The sequence below is a fragment of the Bombus impatiens genome, unplaced genomic scaffold (assembly GCF_000188095.3).
Source record: "Bombus impatiens unplaced genomic scaffold, BIMP_2.2 scf_0406, whole genome shotgun sequence".
In the NCBI taxonomy this organism is placed as follows: domain Eukaryota; kingdom Metazoa; phylum Arthropoda; class Insecta; order Hymenoptera; family Apidae; genus Bombus; species Bombus impatiens.
The window spans coordinates 785,015-810,202 of record NT_176825.1 but is presented as its reverse complement, the minus strand read 5'-3'; the positions used below and the strand labels follow the sequence as shown (position 1 = coordinate 810,202).

The following is a 25,188-nucleotide window of genomic DNA, read 5'->3' as shown; positions in this document are numbered from 1 at the left end:
TAGCATATCCGGCGTGAGAAGGACAGGCGACCGATAAACTATGGTACAAATCTGTAGTTAATGTATAGTATGGTATAGTGTCGCCTACACACTCACGCTTCCAAGATGGCGCTCAACCTACGGAGAGAAAGACGATCGAGCGTCTGAACGGGTCGGAGCGGTTCTGCTATAGCTGTGTCAAGCGTCGGACAATGAACGAGTGCCGGACCAATTCACTTGTTTTTGTCATCGCTTCGACCAGTCGGTCATAAGGATAGTGTTGTGCGTTTTGGTGTGGAAACAAAATGTGTAGCCACAGACAGAGGATCGTTAGGATAGAGTCGAAAACAAGTACGTGCTAGTGCGATTCTTCGGTTATGTCAGTGCGTTAAGTCAAAATGGCAGCCACGTTAACTGTCGAGCAAGAACAGGTAAGCGATTATCTATCGTCTCGTATAGAATATATTGTATCCAAAAATTGTTTCAACCGATCTCGCCGACATCTCGAAACGATCGATCGCGATCTTTTTTTTACTTCGATCCCTACATCGCGTACGTGTTTACAACCGCGTAATATAAACATTGCTCGTTTCTCTGGCGCTGATCCTTTGAATCTTCCCGATGATTTTCAACGGAAATGACAAAAGAACTAAATTCTTCCTGCTCGATAGCGCTTCAGGAATGTCTTTCGACGAATTGCAACTGCGATTACACTACTCAACGTTGAATATATTAAACAAGTGCGATAGATAGACTCGCGTGTGTACATCGTGCTTTAATCATCAATGTTTGTATAACTAGACATTGTCATCGTGACAATAATGTTCGATCTTTTTATCGACTGAGAATTCTCGGAACATCGTATTATCTTATTTCTCGTGAATATGTCGAGATTTATGTACATTTTCGATAGAAAAATTGTCATATATCGTGACAAATAAATCATCGAATAGTATGCGGTTGATAAACAAAAGGATTTTGTGGCTTTATATGGTCTGCGTCGCGGAAAACGACGAATCTTCCGCTCTAAAAATTCAATCGTGGCATTAAATAGAATGTGTACGTCTTTCATAAGCAAAACGTGACGTTGGAATTAAAACAAAGCGAGAACTGTCGGTTAGCAAAGCTTTATTAAAGTATCGATTTACGATATTAAATTTCTTGACCCTGGAATGAATCTATCCATTTACCACACCGGTCCCCGGCGAGCGTACTATGGCGGAAGTTGCCGGTGGGTACGTAGTCGGGCACCGGAAGTTAGATCGGTACCCAGGGCATGTACACAAATCATTGACGAATGACTGTTACGCGTTTCGACAGTGTAGAAATGTTGCGAGACTATACCATTGTTCCAAACGTGTCTCGTATAATCTTCTTTTTGATTAATGATCATCTTCCTCTTATTAGAATTTCGCGCATTCTACGAATTAGCGTTTTTTGTCGGGATATATAAAAAACCATTTAAGCGGAGAAAGCAGTTGACGATTAGTGGAAAGTGTTTTGTGTTAATGTTAAATTTAATGTGAAATAAATTTCAAATTTAACAAGATCTGCTTTGTTGAAAAATGTCTGATCAATCTCGTTGTGTTTACAGGCCACGAAAGAATTTATAGAAGCAGTTAATAAATGCCGGGCTGGAAGAAGAGCCGGTCCAGTATCGTGGAGCACGGCTGTGAAATTTTTAACAGCGAGGAAATTTGAAGTCGCGAGAGCATTAGCGTTGTACGAACAGCACGAAGCCACCAGAAGGCGAGAGGGTCTTGCACTTTTGTACCCTACTCAGGAACCTTTGCTCAGTGAATTACGCACAGGAAAATTTACAGTTTTAGTAAGTTCGCAATTTTCGTTAAAAAGAATCTGAATGTGATCTGGCGTTCTCGATTACATGATGTTTATACGATGCATTTGTGAAAATGTTGTAGCCTTCGAGGGACGCTACAGGGGCAGCCATAGCTATTTTTACAGCACATTTACACCTTCCACAAAATACCACGCACCAGACAACGTTACAAGTGAGTGTGTACTTACAAAAGCTATAGAAGATTATACCATAAGAGACGTTGTAAATTATTAATAATGGAACTTTCACTGTCTCGTTACAGGGTGTGGTGTACCAGTTAGATGCAGCGCTAGAAAGTGTAGAAACTCAAAAGCACGGTCTGGTTTTTATTTATGACATGTCGGATAGCAAATACCAGAATTTCGACTATGACCTCTCCCAAAAGATTCTCACCCTCTTAAAGGTAAGTTTCACACCCGTGCACGCGCGATCTCAAAACGATCTACGCATCCCTTGTACATATATTTATTATTTAACTCTATCGAGATACAAAAAAGTAGCGCCAGAATGATGACACACCTCGTTAAATTTAAGTCAGTTATTATAAACACTGTTAAATCCTGAATAAATAAATTTATTACTCTTTGACAGAAACTTGATATATACTCCCGCGACTTAACAAATTTACCATTCTCGATATTCACCTTGGCTCATTCACGAATCTACGTCCGGAGTTTACAGAGCACCGAGAAACAAAGAGGCTTTGTTGGTAGCAACGGATCGTTCCGAATGTAGGCCATTATCTTTACACAGGAAATTTAATCAACATCTTTGGCTTTTATTCGTACCACGGACGAAATCAGACCGTGTAATGCACGCATGTGTCGCCAGTCTGTGAAAAAGATTAGCCTAATATGCGAATGCGTAACGTTGCACGCTAGAAAATATTTGAGACGCGTGTATTGGACCGTTGTACCTCCTAGTTGGTGGCAAAAAGGGAAGGAGCGGGTCGCTTAGAATCTCGATTATATAATACGCAGCAATACATAAAGTAATTCCGAAGCGTCTGCTGGTGGGGTACATAGAAGGGTGTATCTCAAAGAACAGGGAAGTTTAAGGGGTCGTTAACGCTTCACGGAAACCCACTTGCAATTGCCCAGTGAGCCGCGCATTGTGAGCGAGGCAAGGGAGTTTCAAAGGTTTTGGTCGAAATGACGCAGTTATAGGATATTCGTGAAACTATTTCTAACGAACATTTTTACGTCACCGGGCACCGAGGTAAAAATAATCATCAGTTTAGTCGGATTATTTATTAGGAACCGGGGATAAAGTAGAATACTATTCTGAAACGCGTGTCTAGGGGAAGTATATAAAAGGAAAATGCATAAAGGTACGTGATCGCTTTCTATTCGACTAATAACGTTCCGATACTCTTTCATTTTCCGCTCTATTATGCCCGTCTGTAGCGTATAATCGGTCGCGGACTGACTACTACTTTTCCCGATAAAGTTTCGTCTTTTCATCGGTTATGGACTGATAAATTAAAGTTCGTATCATGGTAAAAATAACGTGACCCGTTTCAAAATCACGTTCCTCAAGGGCGTTCGCACTAAAAACTAGAAAAAGGTGCTACACGGTGAAGGTGATATTTTGTTTACGTAGTCAGATCTGCGGTTAAAAATAATGCGGAACGTTCTAGTTTTAGCGGTGGCGAGTTTTAGAGGTTGATAACCCCCGGGTTGTACGCAACACGATTCACATATTTCAACGAATTCTGATTGCCAAAGTACCGGACGTGAAGCAAGAATAGGTCCTCGGGTTGAGAGACACTGACATAATACGTCACCGCACGTAGGATCGCACCTTTACCGGGGGGGAGGGGGGAGGGGGGAGAGAAAGAAATTCGTGTAAGGGATGCTAGAGCGGTGGTAAAAAGAAGGGGTCGTTGGCGCGCATGCGCGGGATAACGTCGCGACGCTCGTGGTCAGTAATCATCGTGACCCCTTTGCGGCATTATCGTGCACAGTTCGGAAGAAGTTACAACCTGATTCCACCGTTTGGATCGCTGTAATTTCTTCGAGTTGTCGAATCGTCGCGTTGTTCCATCCGAATACGCAAACCAACCACTCCGCGGCACGAGAATGACGTTGTAACAATCGGGAACTGTAGCAGCGCGAGTTATGCTCGTCAACCGTAGAAAACGGTTATTCTAATTTCACGCTATCGATTGACTGACCGAGTGTCGGCAGTGATTTCGATTCCATCGATTCAACGACCACTGGATATACCCTGGTGATTAATCGAATTTCAAGCCGATCGAGAGCGCTCGATTTATCGTTACATCGGCGCTTCGTTCGTACACTAGATAATCCACGTTCTACGATCCGTCGTTTGATAGGTAGATCGCCTAACGAGCTTGTGTCATCGATGCCCGATAAAATATTCGCTTACGGTGCACCTTTTCGCGACATACGGTAAACGAAAATTCTAATCTATTGATTGATTGTGCTCAAGTGTTCGTATCACACCAAAATACCCTCGTATGTAACTTCCTCGATCCCGATTTTCATCTGTCACGATCTTCGATATAGGAAATCTGTTTGTATAGCGATCGGTAATCGTTCTGAATCGATTCGAAACAGCTTCAAGACGTCGACACTTTTTCGTCGTGTTTTCGCGGGGTTTCGATGTAATAGAGTTTGTGCGCTTAAGATCGTAAAGATGTAGTGGTGCTGCTGCTGCTGACGTCGTTGCCGTTACGGTACTTCCGCCCTCTATATACACCACAGAGGGTACCGAGGGTTAAGTTACCGTGTTTCCTGCATTTTGCACAACTCCAGAAGTGAGAAAGAATTTTTCACGCATTACACGTCCCTATTGATCTGAAATCTTGAATGTTCGTCGACCCCGTGCCTATGAATCGTTTGTCCCAGTTCAATTGAATTTTGCATCGTTTGATGCAACGCGTAACTAGCCTATAAGACAGGTTTACCGTTAAATTGGATCGAAACTCGTGCCACGTAATTCCGTAGTTTTCCTCTAGAACGAAACCCCTTCGCGTGTAAAACATATATTCGAAGATTGCTTGCAGTTGGCACTAAAACGTAGTTCTCGGTTTATATACTATTCTATTATTGCATCGTCTTGCAAAGGTCAAATTTGAAAGTCGCTCCATTTCGAAAATAAATCATGCACTCGCGTTAACCGATCGTTTTTTAATATCTTTTATCTTTAAACACAAACACATAGACGCGCGATGCACGCAATGTTTTTTTTTTATAATAATATCGTTATATAAAAATAAGCTGTATGTTATAAACTGATCGATTATTCGATTATTCTTTTTTTATTACTTTGTTTCTGCAGTTTACTACTTGCGTAAATAATTCGTTTATAAGCATATGTTCCATTATTTTCAGTTTTATACTTTACGGTGTCGCATGTAAGATGGAAAATGTAAATATTGAACTATAATAATTTCGGTCGAGTATACGTACTATAACGATGTCGTATTGTTTCAGGGTGGTTATCCAGCAAAATTAAAAAAAGTCTTAATAGTGACTGCACCGCTGTGGTTCAAAGCACCCTTCAAGATCCTTCGATTATTCGTGCGTGAAAAGTTGAGGGACAGAGTATTCACCGTATCCATTCCTCAATTAACGTTACATATCCCGCGGGAATCATTACCGCATCGCTTGGGCGGCACATTGGAGATACAGCATGAGGCATGGCTTCTCCACTGTCTTAAATCCATGACAAACAGGGGAGGGGGTGAGCTTTGTGAGGTCAGTATTCTAATTGCTTCCATTTGTTCTAGTAGATGCCAAAAGAATTCTTCAACAATGATTCATGGATTTCTTATATGTGTAGGTTACCCCCAGAGTGGGTACTCCTCTTTCGCCCACATCGAAAAACCACACGGTTCAAAATCCCAATGGAACTACGGTCAGTAGCTCAACTAGTCCTATAATCGATAAAAACAAAGTTAAAAATGGTATCTCCAATATTGGAGATATCGAGATTACGAATGGTGATATCTGGATGGGAACCGATGAGGCACCATCTCCAGTACAGCCTCCGTCCTCAGCTAGTTCAGGGTTTAGCGACGACGATAGCCTACACGGGGATCTCGGCATTCAGGCCGTTAGCATGGAACAACTCATCGAAGAGATTCATTCGAGAGGACGCGCAGGTCTCATAGCGGAGTACACGGAAATTAGGCAAAGACCGCCCGAAGGTTCCTTCAATAATGCAAAGTACGCGAAGGCTGTATTCTTTGAGAAATATGTTTCGTAGGATTATCACCGAATCGTCGTTTAACAAACAATTTTCGATACATTTTTCAGATTAAGATCGAATCAGTCGAAGAACCGGTACACAGACGTGCTTTGCTACGATCATAGTAGAGTGTGCCTGTCGCAAATAGACGGGGACGCCACATCGGATTACATAAATGCTAATTTTGTTGACGGTTACAAACAGAAGAACGCGTTTATTAGCACACAGGGTCCGCTGCCGAAAACTTGCGGTGATTTCTGGAGAATGATTTGGGAACAGCAAACGCTCGTTGTCGTTATGACCACAAGGTAGATCGATAAAGGCACATTTCCCTGATTGCTTTGATGTTCAACCGGAAAGATATCTATAATTTTTGATGGATTTTAGAGTGGTGGAAAGAGGTCGCACGAAATGTGCACAATATTGGGGACCGGAACCGGGAGATGAAGTACAAGCGGGAGGTTTTACAGTAACCACTCTTGAGGTTGATACGAATCCCGATTATACGATATCAATGCTTCTTCTTACAAACAACAAGGTATGTCTCGGTGTTGGCTTAACTTTCAAGGACGGGAACTGACGCCCTCGATGTTTAGAAGTTTCTAATCGATAAATACATTACGCTTTTATTTTAGACTGACGAGGCAAGGGAAGTTTGCCATATGCTGTACACCGCGTGGCCGGATTACGGTGTCCCACAATCGGCCAGAGCTCTGTTACAGTTTCTAGCCTTAGTAAGACAACAACAAAATAAATTACTTGCTAGTAGAGGAGATACGTGGGCTGGACATCCGCGAGGACCTCCTATAGTTGTTCATTGCAGTGCAGGAATAGGAAGGACAGGTATAAATGCCGATATTCACGCGAGTTTCAAAGAAAACGTTTAGGGAGTAGAACAAAGACACTTATCGCGGGATGTTATTTTTCTAGGAACATTTTGCACATTAGATATTTGCATATCGCGACTAGAAGATACTGGAACTGTAGACATTCGTGGGACTGTGGAAAAAATCCGAGCACAGAGGGCCTACAGTATTCAAATGCCAGACCAATACGTTTTCTGTCATCGTGCTCTGGCAGAGTATGCGCTTTCCAGAGGGATACTTAGTTCACAACATCTTGCTATGTTACCTCCAACCATAGAAGAAGATTCTGATTAGGGTGTAACCTTTATTATCATGTACCAGATTGATGTTCTTCCCGAGTATGCGTAACAATCTCCTTACATAGCCTATTTCTAGCTTAAATAACTAAAAGTTATTTTTTGCTATCATCTCCATCGATGTAATATTTCAGATTTCTACTCTTATGTTAGGCTATATGTTTAGAGAATATCTAAAGAAAGACTAGTTTTTTCAAGGCCAATATGTGCGAACAGAAACCTTCCGTTTTTGTTCCTTGGCATTTTGCTCTGTGAACAAGCGATTCGATATTAAGAATAAACGACGTTCTAAGTGGCGCAAATGTGCCAATTAGAAACGGCTGTCCGAGTAATAGCGTGAAACGTGGCACAATCGGATGCCGGTCCAAGTTTAACCCTCTCATATGTAAATTTTATTGTACATTTTAAAAGATGACTACGAGTTATTTAAAACGTGTAAAGTATGAAACGTCTTACTTTATGAACATTCCATTTGAGAACAATTACTACGTCAATTAAATTAATATATAATGTATTGTATACAAGTATGTGAATTATGCTATTTCATAGGTTTAAAGAATTTTTCTTGTGTTCTGTGTTACGTGTACCAGAGTTAAAGTCACAAGACTTGGCGCTCTATAAAATGCAGTTTCATTCGTACAGACTTTATTTATTATATTAGTGTACTACTATATGAATTAATACGTTTGATAGATAAATAATAATTAATAATAGTTTCATAATAGTATGCTTAGTTTATCGCTACTTGCATTATCGGGTAATATGTACTTTATATTCTAACCACGATTAATTGCACTCTCCGTTACGATAATTAGTTTCGCATTTTTATCGTCATTTACGATTTGGTAGGACTTGAGTCTATTTTGTTAAACTCGTACTAAATGCTAGCTGATTTTTGTTGTTTCTACGACGTGTCTTTCATACTTTGAACGCCTGTCTAAAAATTAAATTATCAAGTACAAAGTTTTAAGGATATATTGTTATAGAATCTTTATATGAGAGGGTTAAAGTTGTAAAACTGATTTATTAAGGAAGAAGACCTAAGTATAATGAAACTTAAAAAAAAAAAAAGATATGAATGTTGCGAAAAATCACAAAACTATGGACGATATAATTTAAACGGCCGATCGGTCACTGATATGTAAGATTTAAAGACCTACAAATATATTATAACGTGTTACAACGGCTTCCGTCATACAGGAACTAAGTAATCGACGATCGTATTTAATAGGCATTTTTGGGTAACCAAAGATTATCTCCTACACCGTCTCAGAACAATTACAATTGAATCGCGTCTGGATATAGTTGGCTGACACTTTCTAAAAAGATTCTCTTACAGGGATTGTTAAACAGGGATCATTGCATAGATTAAAAATACTTCCAATTCGATGAAACGTTGAAAAAATTTAGGAAAGTCGTACGAAGTTGAACCTTTAAAAGGGGCGAATGAACAACTAGTTTACCTCGAGAATCAAACGTGCTTCGTTTTAGCAACGGTAGAATTTTTTAAAGATTATAGTGCAAAGATATCAAGCAAATTCAAAACGCGCTCTTCCACGAAAGCCTTCGTGTATAATACGAGAATAAGAGAAAGAGAACGGTGTGATTTACAATTGAAATTTTTAGAGAATCGACCACTTGTTTCGAGCCATTAAGTATTTAGGTTGATATTGTCGAAGTGTCGTAAGATATATACATTTTTGATTTCACTAATTGGAGAATCAATAGATCAACACGGTTGCATTAACTTTCATTTCGCCATAGCTTTATCAACAACGTAATCTTATCAACCGGAAAACGAAATGTATTTACACGAAGAAAGTATGCGAATGTTGATATAATTTGAGGGCGTGTCCAAAAGCGGTGTTGTAGATGCAAACGCTTTTTAATACGAATTTTTTAGCATTTACTTGTTAAAAGCAACATTGAGAGGTTTTTTAAAGGTGCGTTGTGAAATGAAGCGCGCTTATATCAAAACAAGAATAATAGTAGAAATTCTGTTTGGGGACCGTGTTTGCATAGATGTTTTATCTGAGAATTTCTTATTAAAACGATTTAAAAATCCTGAATGTCGATGTCGATCGATGTCCAATTTATAGCTAACACTCTGTCTAACCGTCTATTTGTTAAATGTATATTATAATAGTTGCAAGAAAATCGTAATACTAAATTGTTGTTACAAAGGCAATTGATATTACAATGAATTTTTCTTGCGTCTTAAATTTAATGTATGATACGAATTTTAACGGAGACATGGTGAATTTGTTGTTACATCGCGGAATATAATATGTGATAGCCGTTTAGATCGCTCTCGATATACGATTTATAATTGTTTTTGTTTATAAGAACGCTGCCATGTTAGCGTAACGTTTAACTATGAGTCTTGCGTTTTATTTAAATTTCATGATCTAGAATCTAGATTTACCGTTCGACTTATCTTGTAATTTATACGATTTGATTTGCCATTACGCACTAGACGATGCCAATGAACTCATTGGAACGAGAATCTTTTTTTGCCGAGAAAATTCTTTGCCCAGAACCCAATGCGTGTATTTTCTGTACAGTCTGTATATTATGCGCAAAATTTAGTAGGGTCACTTCGACCGATACGTCGTCTCAGATCTATCGATAGTGAACCGTTTGTTAGGAATATCTTCGAATTTTATATAAACGGAAAAAATGCTGTTGTACTAAATGCTTAGTCAGACTTAAATAAGTTTCGAACAATTTTAATGTATACACGTTCCTCCTATTCTTGGGTTACCTTAAAAAGGGCATGTTATCGATACAATCATATTTATTATTACTAATTATTATAATAATTATTATTACTATTACTATTATTACTATTATTACCACTACTACTGCTATTATTATATTATATTATATTATATTTCTCTAACGTTTGTAATTAGTTCACAGTGCCCTTTTATATTATCTATTATATTTATTAAAAAGATTATCTTAAAGTATTCATACGATGTACATAATACGCACATACTATCACGAAGTCTTAAGGTTCACTTAAACCTCCATGTTCTCAGGGTTTCACTTTCTAAGAACCTGCTAGTTGGAAATGTAAAGAAAGGAGGAAAAGAGAGTTGCATAATAAGAGTCAGTCGTAACGATCCGATAAGTTAAGAAAAAGCACGAAATTTTTTAGCACGTTTTTGTTCCTCTGAGATTAAAAAGCAAAAAAAAAAAAGGAGAAAAAATAAAATAAAATATTCAAAGTATACGTGTAAAACATCATATTACGGTTATACACAATGCCAAAAAGTACATTTTTATTTTGTTCAACACAGAGTTTCTCTCTTTCTTATTCGTTTTTTATTTGCGAACAAGTGCAGTCTGTGAATACGGAGGTTTTATCGAGTTCTCATTTTCTTCGAATGCAAAAGAAAATTCCGACCCGATGTTTTCGTCGTTTCTCTTTCGCTCTCTTTCATTCTAATTAAGTGTGGATGTAACGTGTGATTTTATAGTAATTTGTGTGTGTCTATTTCATAATATCCTCAGACGTGTATCGGTAAACCGGAGATAAATGCGCAAAAACAGAAAGAAACCACCAGAACAGGTACTAAAGTTTTTTGTAAGGTACTCGGGCGAGTAACGTATGCTCTAAACCCCTTAGAATAATTTTGTCTTGCGCATTATCGAAAAAGTAAGGGTACAGATAGATTAAACTAACCAATTCAACAGTATTACGATCCTATATAATTTTATATTCTCAACATTATCCCTTTTCGCGCGATCAGTATTCTCTCTGCTCTTTGTTCGATTATTCTCATTCCTGTAAAAACGTTGTTTCAACCGTCGTTGGTAATTTATTTGAGTCCTACGATTCTCTAAACCGCACCTCTGAAGTTCCATTGACGATATACATTTTCTAGAAATATAATTCAAAAAATTGATATTCGCTCGGATTTTGTACAATAAAAAAGTTAGAAATGAAGGGGAAGGAAGAATCGATATCGAAAAGCTGATTACTCTGTAATTAAATTGAAATTCTTGTTTCAAGCATAAAGGTAAAACGTACTGAGATATTACGAACAACAGAGATTTAAATTAAGAGTGGGAACGAAATATTGTACATATGACTTTAAAACAACTATCGCACATGAATGTATCTAATAATTATTTAATATATTGCAAACATAAATGGTGTTCTATGTTTCTATGGTTTCTAAAATCCCAAGATTCAAATTTACATCCGCCATTTGAAATTTCAAATCACATCAGATGGTAGTTATTTTGCAATGGGGTTAAAAGTGTTACGCATGTGCAGCGCCGCCGATGCACCAGCGCAGCATCTCATAATTTTTAAAAATAACGGTTAAATTTTCATCATAACTTTAAAATATCATATTTGCGATTAAAAAATATTTATGATAATCAACATACAACACACATTACTGCATACCTTAGTCCTCCATTTCAAATCACGAGTCCACTGGTTCTATGTTTTCCAATATTATCATCACAACAGCGTTAGCAAAAGACAAGTAAAGATTCTTCAAGATGACATCCATCTTAATCCAACGATTCGATTTACACACAAACAACGTAACACACTTATTATGTATTTATGACAATGGAAACGATAAAAAGGAAAGTAAGAGCATCATTTCACAAACGGAAAGAGAGTGTTAATGTTGGCGGTAACAGCTGATTCAAAAGACTGACCTCTGGCGGCCGACCACTAAACCCATTAACATGGAAGAAAGAAAGACGTCTAGAGAGGGGGAAACAGAAAGAGAAACGCGAGACGGGCTACATAGGCGCAGTCTTGCGGCGGATTTTCGTATGAGAGAAAGATCAATGGGCGGTCAGAGAGTAAGATGGCGGACTGCGAGTCGGAGGTGCAGCGCTTGTCAGCCGCGGACGAGGACGTAACGAGAAACGCGAGCGTGACGATGATCACCAACGGGCGCGTTCCTCAACACCCGGTAAACCAGACAAATCCGATCGAACAGGGGCCAAGATGCGTCATCATTTACAAAACTGAGACTGGTTTTGGGTTCAATGTACGCGGTCAGGTCAGCGAGGGTGGACAGCTCAGAAGCATCAACGGAGAATTGTACGCGCCGCTTCAGCATGTCAGCGCTGTATTACCTCGAGGCGCTGCTGAGAAAGCCGGTGTACGAAAAGGCGATCGCATATTAGAAGTGTGAGTAATCCACTCTCTCGCTTCGTTTGTTTTCTTTTCGAAGTTCTCCGATCATTTTGTTTCTTTGCGCTCTTTAGCTTACGATCTGATCATTGTACGTTTACCTGTCAAACGAGTACCGACTTTTACCTCGTCTGAGAAGTAAGAGTATTTCTTATTGGATATTTACAGGATAAAGATCGCATACAGCCACTCGTTGTATCCACTGTGTGCGAATTGTAGCGGGCTACCCGAAAATTGTTAACCGCATAGATTGAACAGCCGAATTGCTGTTTGCTTTAAGCTTTATCGATACCGCTCGTTTTAATCAATTTCACTGGTTAGACGTAATCTCTCCCAGTACAGAAGTTTCTGAGTTAGGTTTACATTTCACCTGATCCTACCATTCTATCAGGAAGTGAACATTTAATTCTGCTTTTGTTTCACTCGATTTTCGATCTTTTCGCTGTATATCCTTTTGTTAACGGTCAGTATTATCTACATAGACATATATTTTAGAAGATATTTAGAAGATTTGTATAGCAGACGTTTTTGGAAAGGAAAATCTATACCGATCAATCGAGAGTTTCCAATTTTAATTCTCAAGCATCAAAATATATTATTCGATTAGAAACGTAATTGTCGTAACGATGTAACTGAAATAACGGTACAGACAAACATACACGCCTTCTACTTCGTAAGTAAGTTCTTTTGTTTGTATTTTTATAAGAAAGAATGTAGTATAAAACAGTAATACGTTTCCACGTTGAAGGGAATATGACACAGTGTCGAGTTTGCAAATCAAAAACATCATAGCATTTATTCTCCTGATTTATGCTAGTCTCATGTGTAGATCTCCGATTTATATCGAGGAATGACGACTTTCTAAATGAAAAGCTGCTTTATCGACGCGATACTATGTAATTATCGCGATCAAAGTTATTCAAAACTACTCAAGTTTCGATCGCGCGTTTTGACGTTTCGAAAAGTCGATTCGAATCGTTGAAAAAGCTTGCCCATTTGACTCTTCACTGAAACTATTCTTTGGCCTTACTTCAAACCGGTCATTATGCTAATTATACCTGTACGAGGTAATTAAACACTGTTGAATAACCAACAATAACCAACATGTAATAAAATTCGGAATGATATTTATTTCGTCGCTTTCGCTCTTGTTTATAACGGAAATATGTTTGATACAGTAGTCTCTGCTGCTTAATCAGCCAGACGAATTTAAATTGAATGAAGCTTCTTATGTACCTCATGGCATTAATCCAGCTGCATTGTTTCGACCATTTTCGATCCACTTGTACTTTTCTAACATTGAAAAATATCTCAGGTTTTAACAAAATATGAAAAAGATCTTATTGGTGTGCATGATATCTCATTTAAAAATGTTACGTTGAAATCTTCTTAAGCCATTACAAAATATACTTTTTGTTTGCTGCAATGAGAGCAAAATTGAAATATAAAAACTTGAGGATCGCAACAGGATCCAAAGACGATTTTTGCATTTCAACTTTATTATTTTTATATTTTGTAATAATAAAGTAAATGTTTGCACGTATTTGCTGTAATCTAGATAGCGATTAATATTTGACTAATATTTCTCTGTTTTCGGTCGATCGTTTTAAATTCGCGCGAACAAAATATGAGAACGTATCCTGTCGACAGCCTTTTCTTCTCCACTTCCCCTCCATTTCCTGGTACTTCCGACCTGGTGTTTTTCTTATCTTTTTCTGCGTTAGAAAACGCAACAGTATTATTATCGGCCCGATCTTTCGCTGTTGATTTCGCAAGATCGGTAATCGCCTTTGCAATTGGAATTTCAACGAAGCGTGCGATAATTTATCAATTTAAACATCGTGATACATTAACTGGGATGAAGTTAATTTTCTTTCCCATTTCTAATGGGAATTCCTACTCTAATCTTTTTGTTTTCAGTGTTATTCCCCATTTATGAAATGGAAGTGCAATCTCTGATTTTTATGTGATCGATGTATCAATAGGAAAGCTACTTATTATTGAGCATGGCTTTTTAAATTCTTTCTCTGGCGTATAATTCGTAATATCCTTATTTACCACAAGTCCAATGAACGTTTTAAAACAGTTTTAGGCGTAACAGCTGTTGTTGCGATACAATTAGAATGGAAAAAATAAATTTAAGTTCCGTTCGAAGCATATGTCATTTAACTTGAGGACGGACTTAGATGTATTATCAGCTGCAAGATATACTTAAAAACATTTTACTGACTGACAAATAAATTTACCGCCTGTTGCATAATTATTATCGGTATAAAGCGTAATGTCAAGGCAAAAAAGAACAGACATATGGTAATACATACGTGGATTCTAACCATTCTATAATGATCGTCTAATGGTACTGTAAACTTGTTGGTTTGTTAATTTTATTCGCGTAGGGCGTCGTTGAAAACGAATAGGAAAATACGATTCACGATATACATAATAAGTGTTAAAAACGGTTCTATCGAATACTCGATAATTATTAAATGTCTACTTGCAATATATACTTGCAAGAAATATTTTCTAGCTTTCTTGTACACTTCCAGATTTGTGCCAAATTGTATGATGTCTGTATCGCTGTAATCATGACATTCGTGTCTCACTATAGCGTTAATGAAATTTCAAAATGTTTAGCGTAACATATATAATGCATTTGTAAAACATTCCTATAGATGTTGAAATATTCACACGAGTCACTGTGTATAACTATCGTTATGAAAACAAAACTTGTATAAGCAGGCTATTCCCAGACGTAAACAGTTTGCTTTGTAGCTTTGTTTTTTTGTCCAAGGAAGATTAACAGAAGACATTGTTCCCAGGGAAAAATGTATCAAGGTTTATTAGTTAATTCGTTATCTTGAGTAAGCGCAATAGGTCAGTGTACTTGGTTGAACCAACTCGAGAAATCAGACGTTAATCACGTAAGTAAGTACCTATATCTACTATTTACAGTAACTTTTTTTTTTTTATCATTTACACACACGCTGACGATGGTAATTAGAGTAGAAAGCAAATTCTGTAGAAAGCAACTCGATAACATAAAGAGTTAATATGTTCGCTTGGCAAAATACTATAATTAACGTAAAACTGAGACAAGGTCGACATAGAAATTTGATTCTTCTCTTCGATACGCTAGCTTCATCAAGCATCGAAGCTTGCAGAAGGTTTGTCCCTTGTACGGCTTCTAACAAGTGGTTACACGTACGCGTGGCGATCTCGTGGATGGACTTTTCAGCCGCCAAGGACACGATATTAAATTAGAGTGAAACGGGTGTTTCTTCGACGCGATTATGTGCCTCAGAAAAAAAAAGAAGAAAATCGCTAAGCTTTAAACGAAACTTGGAAGTAATACCAGAAAATGTAGACGAAAGAGTAGAATGTTAGAGATAATTCCGTATCAGTTGTTAAGGTGGATACGAGTAAGAAATAACGATATCATCTAATCTGTAAAGAATTAGCTAATTTCTAATCGAATCGAAGAATTTCCTAATCGTTCAACATAGGAAGTTTATATATACTTTATTTATCTATATAGTTTATTTTTTTTATTTATTTTTTATATTTATTTTTATTTATATTTATTTTTTAATATTTATTTTTTAATTTTCAATAAGCAATATTTATTTTTTAATATTCAGTTCCTATATTTCTTCATTTCCTGCATCTCATCACGTACAATCTTATTATTGCCATTGATCCATCTGATACCGTTTATATCTGCAATCCGTTTTACTAGTTGCACCTGGACCAGTTTCATTGGAATAGCTGAGTAATTATATGAATGAACTGGTATGAAGAAACACCACATGGTTTATTCAATTAGTCTATAGGCTAATGTTTGTAGCTATCGTATTGCTAATATCTAAGCTTAATTTAATAAAGAAGACCAGGATCTCATGCTTGGTTTTGTAAATTCGAAGAATAAGAAATTCATAAATAAACATAACGTTGAATTTTCTCGAAACTTTTTAATAACTGCGTAAAATTATTTATTAATGTCTGTTTAATATATTATGTACGGGTTAATTTCACGCAGACGTAATTGTATGCACAAGAATGCAAATAATGATCATTGATGAATGATTTATTTCACACGATGCGGCACTAGATATTTCGTAACTTCAGTGATTACCAGACTACGAGTGTTTATGCAAATTTGGTTACATTACTACCTGAAAAAGTAAAATCTATGTGATAATTTGTTTCAAATGCTAAACGTTATATGAAACACTATGCTTTGAATACGTTATATATCTTTTTTACATACAGTCTAAAGATTTGTACATCTTAAAATTGTTCAGAAATGCATAAACATCCGCAGCCTAGCTATTGCCACAAATACAATTCCTCGAATTCATCGTTCTAAATCGATGAAATACGAAGTTTCATCATGATGTATATTAACCGTACGTTATGCATACTTCGTCCGTGCTGTTACTCTTTCATGACATTGTGTTTGGTAACTTACTAATAGATAACTAGTTCACATTTTCATCGTAATAGCAGATTATCTCGCTCCTGTTGAAATGTATCGTTTGGTTGACATACCGATAAATGTAAATACGCTTGGCATTCAGATATATGTATATGACCTCTTTTCTACGTTACATCTTGCGCTAAGTGCGAAAAATATTGTGGAAAAATAACGTGATCGTAATGACGATTAATAACAAGAACACTCGATAAAGGAATTTTATCGATATTTTTAAAAAAAATTGCAACACGTTACGTGTATGTAATTCTTTTTCTCGACGAATGATCGATTCCGCGACACTCGGACAAACACCGAGTACTACCGTGTTATCGTTCATTCAGCGAATTCATCGCGATTTGCTTGCTTAGCTTTCCCTTCAATTACGTCCGCGACTGTGTCGATTAAAGCCTGGAGAACTGAAAGCCTTTGATGGAAACGAGTAGAATTGAATTGGTGATCAAATCTGTAGGATTTATTTTTCTTTTGGATAAGGTCAACGTACGATTAACAGTGGATGCAATGCAGATAGTATCGCGTGTTGATAATTGTAAACTTCGTCAGTTATCAATCAACGATGAGTATATTAAATCCTATCTTGGAGCGTTTTCAGCACGCCCGAAGTATTCGGTCGTTTGCGAGATTAAACTGAAAAGAAAAAGCAAAGAGTTCCGCAGTTTACGTTTATGTAATTCTTGCCAATTATATATTACATGATTACGTACATTTTTACATGATTGGTATCCTCTTTCGACCAGACTGCGTCGTAGGAAAAGTAGCACGCGATAAAGAAACAAACGATAGTTTTATCGAGACCCATATATCTCGGTAAATCCATTTCCTTATCTTCTGTTCTTCTCCCTTCTTTTCTTCTCTTTCTCTTCAAGCACCGATCTTGACGAGAATATTAAATTGTCATTAGACTTATAAAACATTTAAAAATCAGTTTCGATAGTTCTATTTTTATCTTTGATCAATAATAGTCGCCCTTATCTTTCATTGATTTCATTACAGTCTGTTCAGGTCAAATTACATCGTTCTAAATCGTAAGAGAAGCGAGGCGATTTTCTGTTGCTCCGATACTTATCCGGGACAGACGCGCAGAACACCTGAAAAACGGTTTGCTGTAAAAATAGCAACTCTCATTAAATATACTCGCATTGTCGTACGAGTCTATTAACAGCCCATGGCAGGAAAGTTGCGAAGAAAGTTTATCTTTCGCAATAAATTGATAAAACTTGAGCTTAACGATTATACTCTCGATTCTCAACGCAATATATGCGTAACAGTTTCCCATTGAAAATATTCAAATACTTTCGCCGATCGTTGGATAAATTGATCGTCGATGAAAAGTCATCGTATACGACAAGAGTATTAATAATCAGAAGCATAGTAATTTTTTTTTCGTTTACAACGCGTGGCGTTATCTGGTCAACCCAGTTCGCTACAGAATCAAAGATAATAAAATAAAGTTAAGGTGAAGGGGGGGAGGGGGGATACGAGGTCGATAGGGAGAAGTATAAAATGCACTGTTTATGCTTAGTTGGAGTGTAGATCGCAAATCGATCGCAGAGTCGTGCCTCCTCTCCCGACCAATAACAGTCGTCCTTTCACGCGTGGAATTCGAAGTTCGACCAAGGCTGGTCACCTGTTTTCCTCCTTCCTTTCCTCCTGTGTTTCTTTTAGTTGTGAAAGTCAAAACTAGCCACGGAATCGCGACTGGACAGAGAAAGAAAGAAGGAAAGAAACTGCAACAGTTGCTTTCTTTCCTCGCTGTGTAGCTTCGAGTGTAGTCCGAACAGAGCCTAACAAGTCGCTGCTTTGATTTTGCAACAGTTGACAACTTTTTCTCGATATCGTGGTGATAAAACTATAAAATGTTGACGTGTTATGTCACTGCAGTTCAATGCGAGTGGATGGAAAATCGTGGACGTCGCGGACCGAATCTTGACTCGCGGTTCAAAGCAATCACGGCAGGGTAAAAGAAAGATGTGTGAAATGATTTGTAGATGTACTTTTTGGAAGATAAAGACATGGTCTTGTTACAGAAACAATGTGAACGTCGAGGGAGCCACCCACAAGCAAGTGGTGGATTTGATCAAGTCAGGCGGTGATGTCTTAACGCTGACTGTTATCTCCGTTACGCCGCAGGAAGCGGAAAAGTTAGAACCTTTCGAAGATTTAAGGTACGCAAGTTGCCTTACGATCTATCGTGATAGTCTCTTTAAGAGATAAGATCTTCAAATTTTAAAGAGACTTAGGTGCTTAAAATCTTCTAAGATCTCTTAAAGATGGATTCTTAAGTCTTCGATCTATTGACGTGCACAGTCATCTATCAGGCGATGGGATCATCCGTTGCGAAAAAATGTTGTATGTCAATGAGTTTCAAGATTTCGAGACTTTTGGAGCGTTTGAAGATCTTGCGATAGATTTTCAAGCGTATTAAATGATTCCTTGTTTTCACTTTCCGCGCATTTATATTGGTCGATTACGCTTTCTCCTAGTTATGCATCGGTGGACTACAGCGAGAAGCGATCTCTACCTATCAGCGTGCCGGATTATCACGTCCGTGAGAGGAAGCACGAGCGTTATGTGGTTTTCAACGTTCACATGGCAGGCAGACATTTGTGCTCTCGACGCTATCGAGAATTCGCTGCACTGCATATGGCACTGAAGAAGGAATTTATCGGTTTTAACTTCCCTAAGCTACCAGGAAAATGGCCATTTCAGTATGATATCCATATCAAATTCCGAATTTTTCGGCTCGACCCGTGCGTCTGATGTATTTTTATATGTAAATATTGTCATATTTGTGCGTAGATTGAGCGAGCTTCAACTGGACGCGAGAAGGCGCGGGTTAGAACAGTATTTGGAGAAGGTTTGCGCCGTGCGCGTAATTGCCGAAAGCGATATCATGCAAGAATTCTTGGCCGATAGACTCGAAGAGGATGGAGATCAAGGTCCAGCTGTCGATTTAAAAGTACTATTGCCGGATCGCGAGGTTGTTACCATAACTGTGGCTAAAGCTGCCTCCGTCAGCGACGTATACGATGCAGTTTGCAGTAGAGTGGGACTAGACGCGGAAACCGCGAAATACTTTTATCTTTTCGAGATCGTGGAATATAATTTCGGTACGTTATTTGGAAGTAAATTCAGTAGATCGAATTATTTAATACAGTGGTTACAAAAAAGTATTGACACACGATTGTATTTATTATAATATTTACATGATAATTAATTAGATCAAAGTAGTAAACATATATGAAAGGGATATATTAAACGAATATATAATTATATTAAAAATGAAGTGTAGAATCTGATAAAAAGCGCTTCATTGGAAAATATGGATATGTGGCAAGATCTATTGTTAACTACTGTAATATATCCAGAGATGTCATTCGTTTTAATAGAATACCGTTTGTTTCGCAGAAAGAAAGCTGCAACCCCATGAACATCCTCATACCTTGTACGTTCAAAATTACTCGACCGCCAGTGTGACGTGTTTAGCAATAAGAAGGTGGCTTTTCAATGTAAATAGACCACTCAGCGAGCAAGCATTAACCTGGACCTTCTGGCAAACTGTGGACGAAGTTAACAGAGGACACATTTCGGCCGGCGAGAGATTGTATCAGTTGAAAGCATTGCAAGACGCGTCGAGGAAACACGAGGTACGAGCGATTCTTTATTTCTATGTAATATGTGCTGTACCTTCGTCAGTTTCAAAAGTCTTGTATTCACATTCCCTTTTTATCCTTTTGTTTGTAGTACCTAAAACTAGCGAAAGAATTGAGCGGTTACGGCGATATCGTGTTCCCTCATTGCGCGTGCGACTCACGAAAGGAAGGACACGTTGTTCCCGCTGTTGGAACACCGGCATTTAAGCTACACGCAGCGAAGGAGGACGGCACTTTGGAATCTCAAGTCGTTGAATTTCACTGGAACACCATTACTCGATGGGAGGTAGACGAAGAAGGAATGGCGTTCTGCTTTCAATACACGCGCCAAGACAACCGTCCACCGCGTTGGCTAAAGCTTTTCACACCTTATGTAAGTAGCGAGTTCCCCCTTTTTTCTTATTCAAAAGATGAATTTCAATAACTTGCTGCAATGTGTTACTGTACATTGATTGCAGTCATTTCTTTTGATAGCAGAGTAATGCTGTTTTACGAGTCGTTCTCTATTTTCTATTTTTACCTGGATGTTGTATGATAATACAATAGTTAATAATCTGTTTACTCGCTATGTATAGGTGATATGTTGTGAGAGGATGCTGTTACATTATTCATGATCTGTCTTTTCCATTTCTTTTTTCGTGTTGTATCGTTACGATTTAATCAAACTATTTTGCATATTTACGATCGAACATATTACGTTTTATTTGCAGTACACGTTCCTGTCAGATTGTTTTGACCGAATAGCCGAAGAAGCAAAGTGGGACGATCCAGGAGAATGAGGTAACGTGCGGCGTTAAAAAACGTGTATGGTGCATAATAGCAAAGGTATCGTCTCATCGGATACATTTCACTTATCTTTGTAGCAAGAACTTTTTGATTAGGATTACTTTTCTAAGACGATTAAAAAATTAACGGGACACCCTGATCACACCAGACTCCTGTTTGATTAGTTTCACGATGCTATGAACACAGTGCATCTGTTACGTATTAGTGTACGATCTTTTAATAGTATTGCAAATACGAAAAGTACTACTAGAAAATTAACATTTTCCTTTTGTTCTAAACAAAAGAGCAAACATCAGCATCAGATGGATGTAAACGTATCGTTGTATCTCTAGCTGGTAACACTTCTATCGTAGATTGCGCTACTTTAGTTAGAAAGGGAAGAATACTAAGCGATCGCATTACTTTCTATGTAAGATATTGTTGCTATAGTATCATGCTAAAACACCAGATGAATAGATGAACCTATTCTTTGGCCTATCGTTCATCGTGTATAACGTATCTTTGGGTCTCGATCGGGAGAATCATTGAATTACGAGACGTTCCTTTCTACTAGCCTAATAAGTATCGCCAACTTTCGTTCGTTGAATCCTTACGAGTATATGGACTTAACCAACAAGTATTATCTTTTAAGGGTTAGTTTTCTTTATACTCTGTGCGCATTTTTTTTACTTTTTTTTTTTACATTTTTTTCCAGCCCGTTTTCATCTACGTATACGGTTGTATGTACTTGATAACGAAGTAGAGATTTTCCCAACATCCAGTTCATGTTATCATGTGTGTAAAGTAAGCGTAATAGTGGTTCGAACGATAGCACAGATTACTTTTTCCCGAAGCTATATTTTTACTATTACAGAAGCAGGAGTATAAAGTAAAAATTGTTTTCGATCCGATCTCGTGTAATCGCGCGCCGGTAGTGTACAAATGGTGAATATACGTATACCAGAGATTGTAAACGAGACGCGATCCAACTTAAAAATCGTAGCTGTGCTTAGACATTGAAATCATCGTTAAATTCGCAAACAAATACACTTCATTATCCTTCATTATACGACGACAACATTCGTAACGTGTGTAAACGTTTGTTTAAAGATAAAACTTAAGGTAACGATGATTTAGCGATGGAAGAAACAAGAAGCGTCAAGATCCCACAAATATAAATAAGACTTAAGAGAAACGTTAAGAGTTAAAGAAAGACATGGGTAGAACGCCATAGCAGATGAGCAAAGAAAGATAATACTCAGTGACATTGTTAAAGAAGATACAGATAATAAGAAAGAAACGATTATATATGAATAATTTTAGCGTCTTTAAGACCGGTAAATACACTGATGAACCTTTAAAGCATCTTGGCCTGTTCGTCGTGTTAACCGATGGAACAGCGAATTGTTCGGAACCAATCTATCGCTGGGAACACCACATTCGTCGTTATGGTCTCTCTATTTTTTCCTTGTTGCCTTGTTCAAATTGCTTTCCATCGATAGGCTTCGCGATCTTTTGCACTTCCGTTCCGAACGATTCGCTTGTTCAACAACGAGAGAAGCCTCGGCAGATAATAATTATAGAAATAGATGTATAACTATCGTTAATGTTTTTAAACTTTATTCGAAGTGAATTTCGCGTGATTTTTGAGGCAGCAGAAGCCGAATGGTTTATCCTAAGGATATCGAAGAGGGAGATAACGTTAGTAGCATTAAGAGTATAATCCTTGAAGTGCCGTAAGAATAATGAGAATCTTTTTGTTTAAACGAAACAAATGTTCTGTTCGCGAAGATTTCTAATAATTCAAGTTCGATTGATCGGATTAATCTAAGGTGATTGATTATCGTTCAGTACTGTATGATATTTAAGCAGGGAAGTTTTGATTATTTTTATGGGAATTTCACGCATTGAACACAGTACTATCCGATCAGATATATAAATATGTACGTCTGAAATATAAATCTACTTACGTATATATGTATCTGTTCCGCTCATATAGATCGATCAATCGGGGATGTACACAATGACGATTTTTGATTTTTATCCTATCAATAATTCTACTATATGGGAACTGTGCAAAATGATCTGCAAGTTATTGTTGAAAATTCACCCGTAATTATATTTGAACGAAGACGAACGAAGGTGGACCTTCGGTTTCTCGAGGCTCGGAACTGAAAATTATAGTATCACGATGCTACGAAGTTCGCTTATAATTCAAGCATCGAACAATGGTTTGTAAGTTCGCCAATACGATTATCTCTTATTTTAAGTTATGAGTTTTTGTTCAATTTTTCCAACAAAAATCTATAAATACTAGTAGCTTGGTCGTATTAAGCGTTACCTGCGCGAACATTTATTGCTTTAAGTTTGTAATTCGTGAAAGCGCAGAACACGAAGTACTGAATAAGTATTAAAATATCATTAATAGACTCTAGCCGAAGGTCGCATCGATTGGCAAAAACGGCCGTAAGATTTTCATGTCTCTTTTGTGATATATTATTCTATTAGTCGATGAAGTAATTATATAATAAATAATTAATTATTCGAGTTTCGGTATTACTCGGTAGCGTCGGAATAAGCAATTATGTGTTTTGCGGCAACAATATTTCTGACGAAGTTATGTCGTTACACGTTAATCATGTAGTCGACGATAGAAATATTTTCGAGGGAAATTAGAAAGAATATTAAGCAAAGAAATATACGTCCAAGTTACATTGCTCGGAACTAGCTTTACATTTTTAGAGCATGCATGTGAAAATTGTTTACCAAATTTGATCTATGTTTGTTATCGCGTGCCTATATTTATTTATATTATACGTAATTGTATTGTGCGAAAATCATCAAGTTTATTAACTTATTAGTTATACTTATTTATCGTTGCCCAGTAGTATTTTTGTATCGAAGAATATAAAAGATGTTATTTCTTTTCTCTAATAAGGGGACAGTACGTCCAAAAAAGAAGGCGGTTAGTTATTAATTACTTCATTAATAATCACGTTGAAAAGAAGTCTGTAAAATTGGATGACGAATTAGGTAGTTTAATTTAATTATTATTACAGTAAGACCATATCATTACAATTAACTCTTTAGACATTAATTAAAGTACTATGTATAATCGTAGCTCGTAATAACAAATGCTCCAAGCAATTTATCATGTACTATTAGTTCGCGACTTTTGCTGTGAAACTGGTATTTCGGATTAACGTTGATATTGTTGGATTTGTTTTCGGATCATCTTGTTAAGAGTCGGGGAAAAATAAAATTACGAAAAAAGAAGAAAAAATTAAAAAAAAAAATAAAAAAATACAGAGAACATTATAACATCCGTCTTTATTGATACTGATATTTTTTGCACAGCTCGATAACACAGCTGAACTCATGGAATTATTACTTCTCTATAATTTCGCAGATTTCAGGTTACGCTGGATATACAATGTCGCTTATGTAATAAATTGTGCCGTGATTTTGCGCGTCGTATAACGATGCCCGAGTTGAAAAACGAATAGTTGCACAGATTCGTTTTCAAATAACGTTCTCAAGTTCCTCTCGCTTCGTTTCGAACAGCTCCGTGACAACGCTCGCGAGATCGATACGTTGCAAATCTTTGCCGAAGTTACGAATTTTTTTCGAAACTAATCGCTAATCACTATACAACAAGCTCTTTCCTCGATGCTCGAAATTTTCTTCTTCCACGAGCTTTCCCTTAAAAAGATACCTACGAACGCGATCTTCTTCTTCTTCTCCTTCGATACCGGAGGCCGCGTAAAATTCGTCGCGAACATTTAAAAAGAGAAATTTTTATTTCGCGATTATGGGCCGCCTTGGTGATTGCGAACCGTCTTCTCGGGAAATATAAAGTTCCTACCGAAGGATCGCGAACTGTACTAGTATCCGATCGGTAGCGGC

The 25,188-nt window shown here is 37.4% G+C and overlaps 2 protein-coding genes and 1 long non-coding RNA gene across 4 annotated transcripts; 2 read left to right on the top strand and 1 right to left on the bottom strand.

The window, feature by feature from the left end:
- Positions 1-77: 77 nt before the first annotated feature.
- Positions 78-9,387, top strand: LOC100741022 (tyrosine-protein phosphatase non-receptor type 9). The gene is made up of 10 exons (XM_003490186.4): positions 78-410; positions 1,574-1,807; positions 1,902-1,991; positions 2,082-2,222; positions 5,281-5,544; positions 5,630-6,015; positions 6,106-6,345; positions 6,425-6,575; positions 6,673-6,880; positions 6,968-9,387. Exons 1-10 carry the CDS (start codon positions 378-380, stop codon positions 7,195-7,197), a joined length of 1,977 nt encoding a protein of 658 aa, XP_003490234.1. The 5' UTR covers positions 78-377; the 3' UTR covers positions 7,198-9,387.
- A 2,611-nt stretch (positions 9,388-11,998) lies between these two features.
- On the top strand, positions 11,999-24,567 carry LOC100740830 (sorting nexin-27). 2 transcript variants are annotated; one of them, XM_012386656.3, is made up of 7 exons: positions 11,999-12,369; positions 18,892-19,029; positions 19,348-19,572; positions 19,664-19,974; positions 20,273-20,511; positions 20,609-20,890; positions 21,228-24,567. In XM_012386656.3, the coding sequence occupies exons 1-7, from the start codon at positions 12,041-12,043 to the stop codon at positions 21,294-21,296; spliced, it is 1,593 nt and encodes a 530-aa protein (XP_012242079.1). In that variant the 5' UTR covers positions 11,999-12,040; the 3' UTR covers positions 21,297-24,567. The 2 variants fall into 2 exon arrangements, with proteins under 2 accessions (XP_012242079.1, XP_012242080.1); XM_012386657.3 differs by lacking the exon at positions 11,999-12,369 and adding an exon at positions 17,839-18,821.
- On the bottom strand, positions 16,165-17,742 carry LOC105680881. The gene is made up of 2 exons (XR_002946826.2): positions 17,569-17,742; positions 16,165-17,491 (listed from the first exon to the last, which is right to left on the bottom strand). It is a non-coding gene; the product is annotated as an uncharacterized LOC105680881 (long non-coding RNA).
- Positions 24,568-25,188: the final 621 nt, after the last annotated feature.

What these genes read in the sequence shown, in the direction of transcription:
- LOC100741022 (XM_003490186.4), top strand. Translation starts at nt 378, where the DNA reads ATGGCAGCCACGTTAACTGTCGAGCAAGAACAG. An exon ending in GTTGTCGTTATGACCACAAG is followed by an intron (nt 6,346 to 6,424) that starts GTAGATCGATAA and finishes GATGGATTTTAG; the next exon opens with AGTGGTGGAAAGAGGTCGCA. An exon ending in TTCTTCTTACAAACAACAAG is followed by an intron (nt 6,576 to 6,672) that starts GTATGTCTCGGT and finishes CTTTTATTTTAG; the next exon opens with ACTGACGAGGCAAGGGAAGT.
- LOC100740830 (XM_012386656.3), top strand. Translation starts at nt 12,041, where the DNA reads ATGGCGGACTGCGAGTCGGAGGTGCAGCGCTTGTCAGCCGCGGACGAG. An exon ending in GGCGATCGCATATTAGAAGT is followed by an intron (nt 12,370 to 18,891) that starts GTGAGTAATCCA and finishes GTCTTGTTACAG; the next exon opens with AAACAATGTGAACGTCGAGG. An exon ending in CCAGGAAAATGGCCATTTCA is followed by an intron (nt 19,573 to 19,663) that starts GTATGATATCCA and finishes ATTTGTGCGTAG; the next exon opens with ATTGAGCGAGCTTCAACTGG.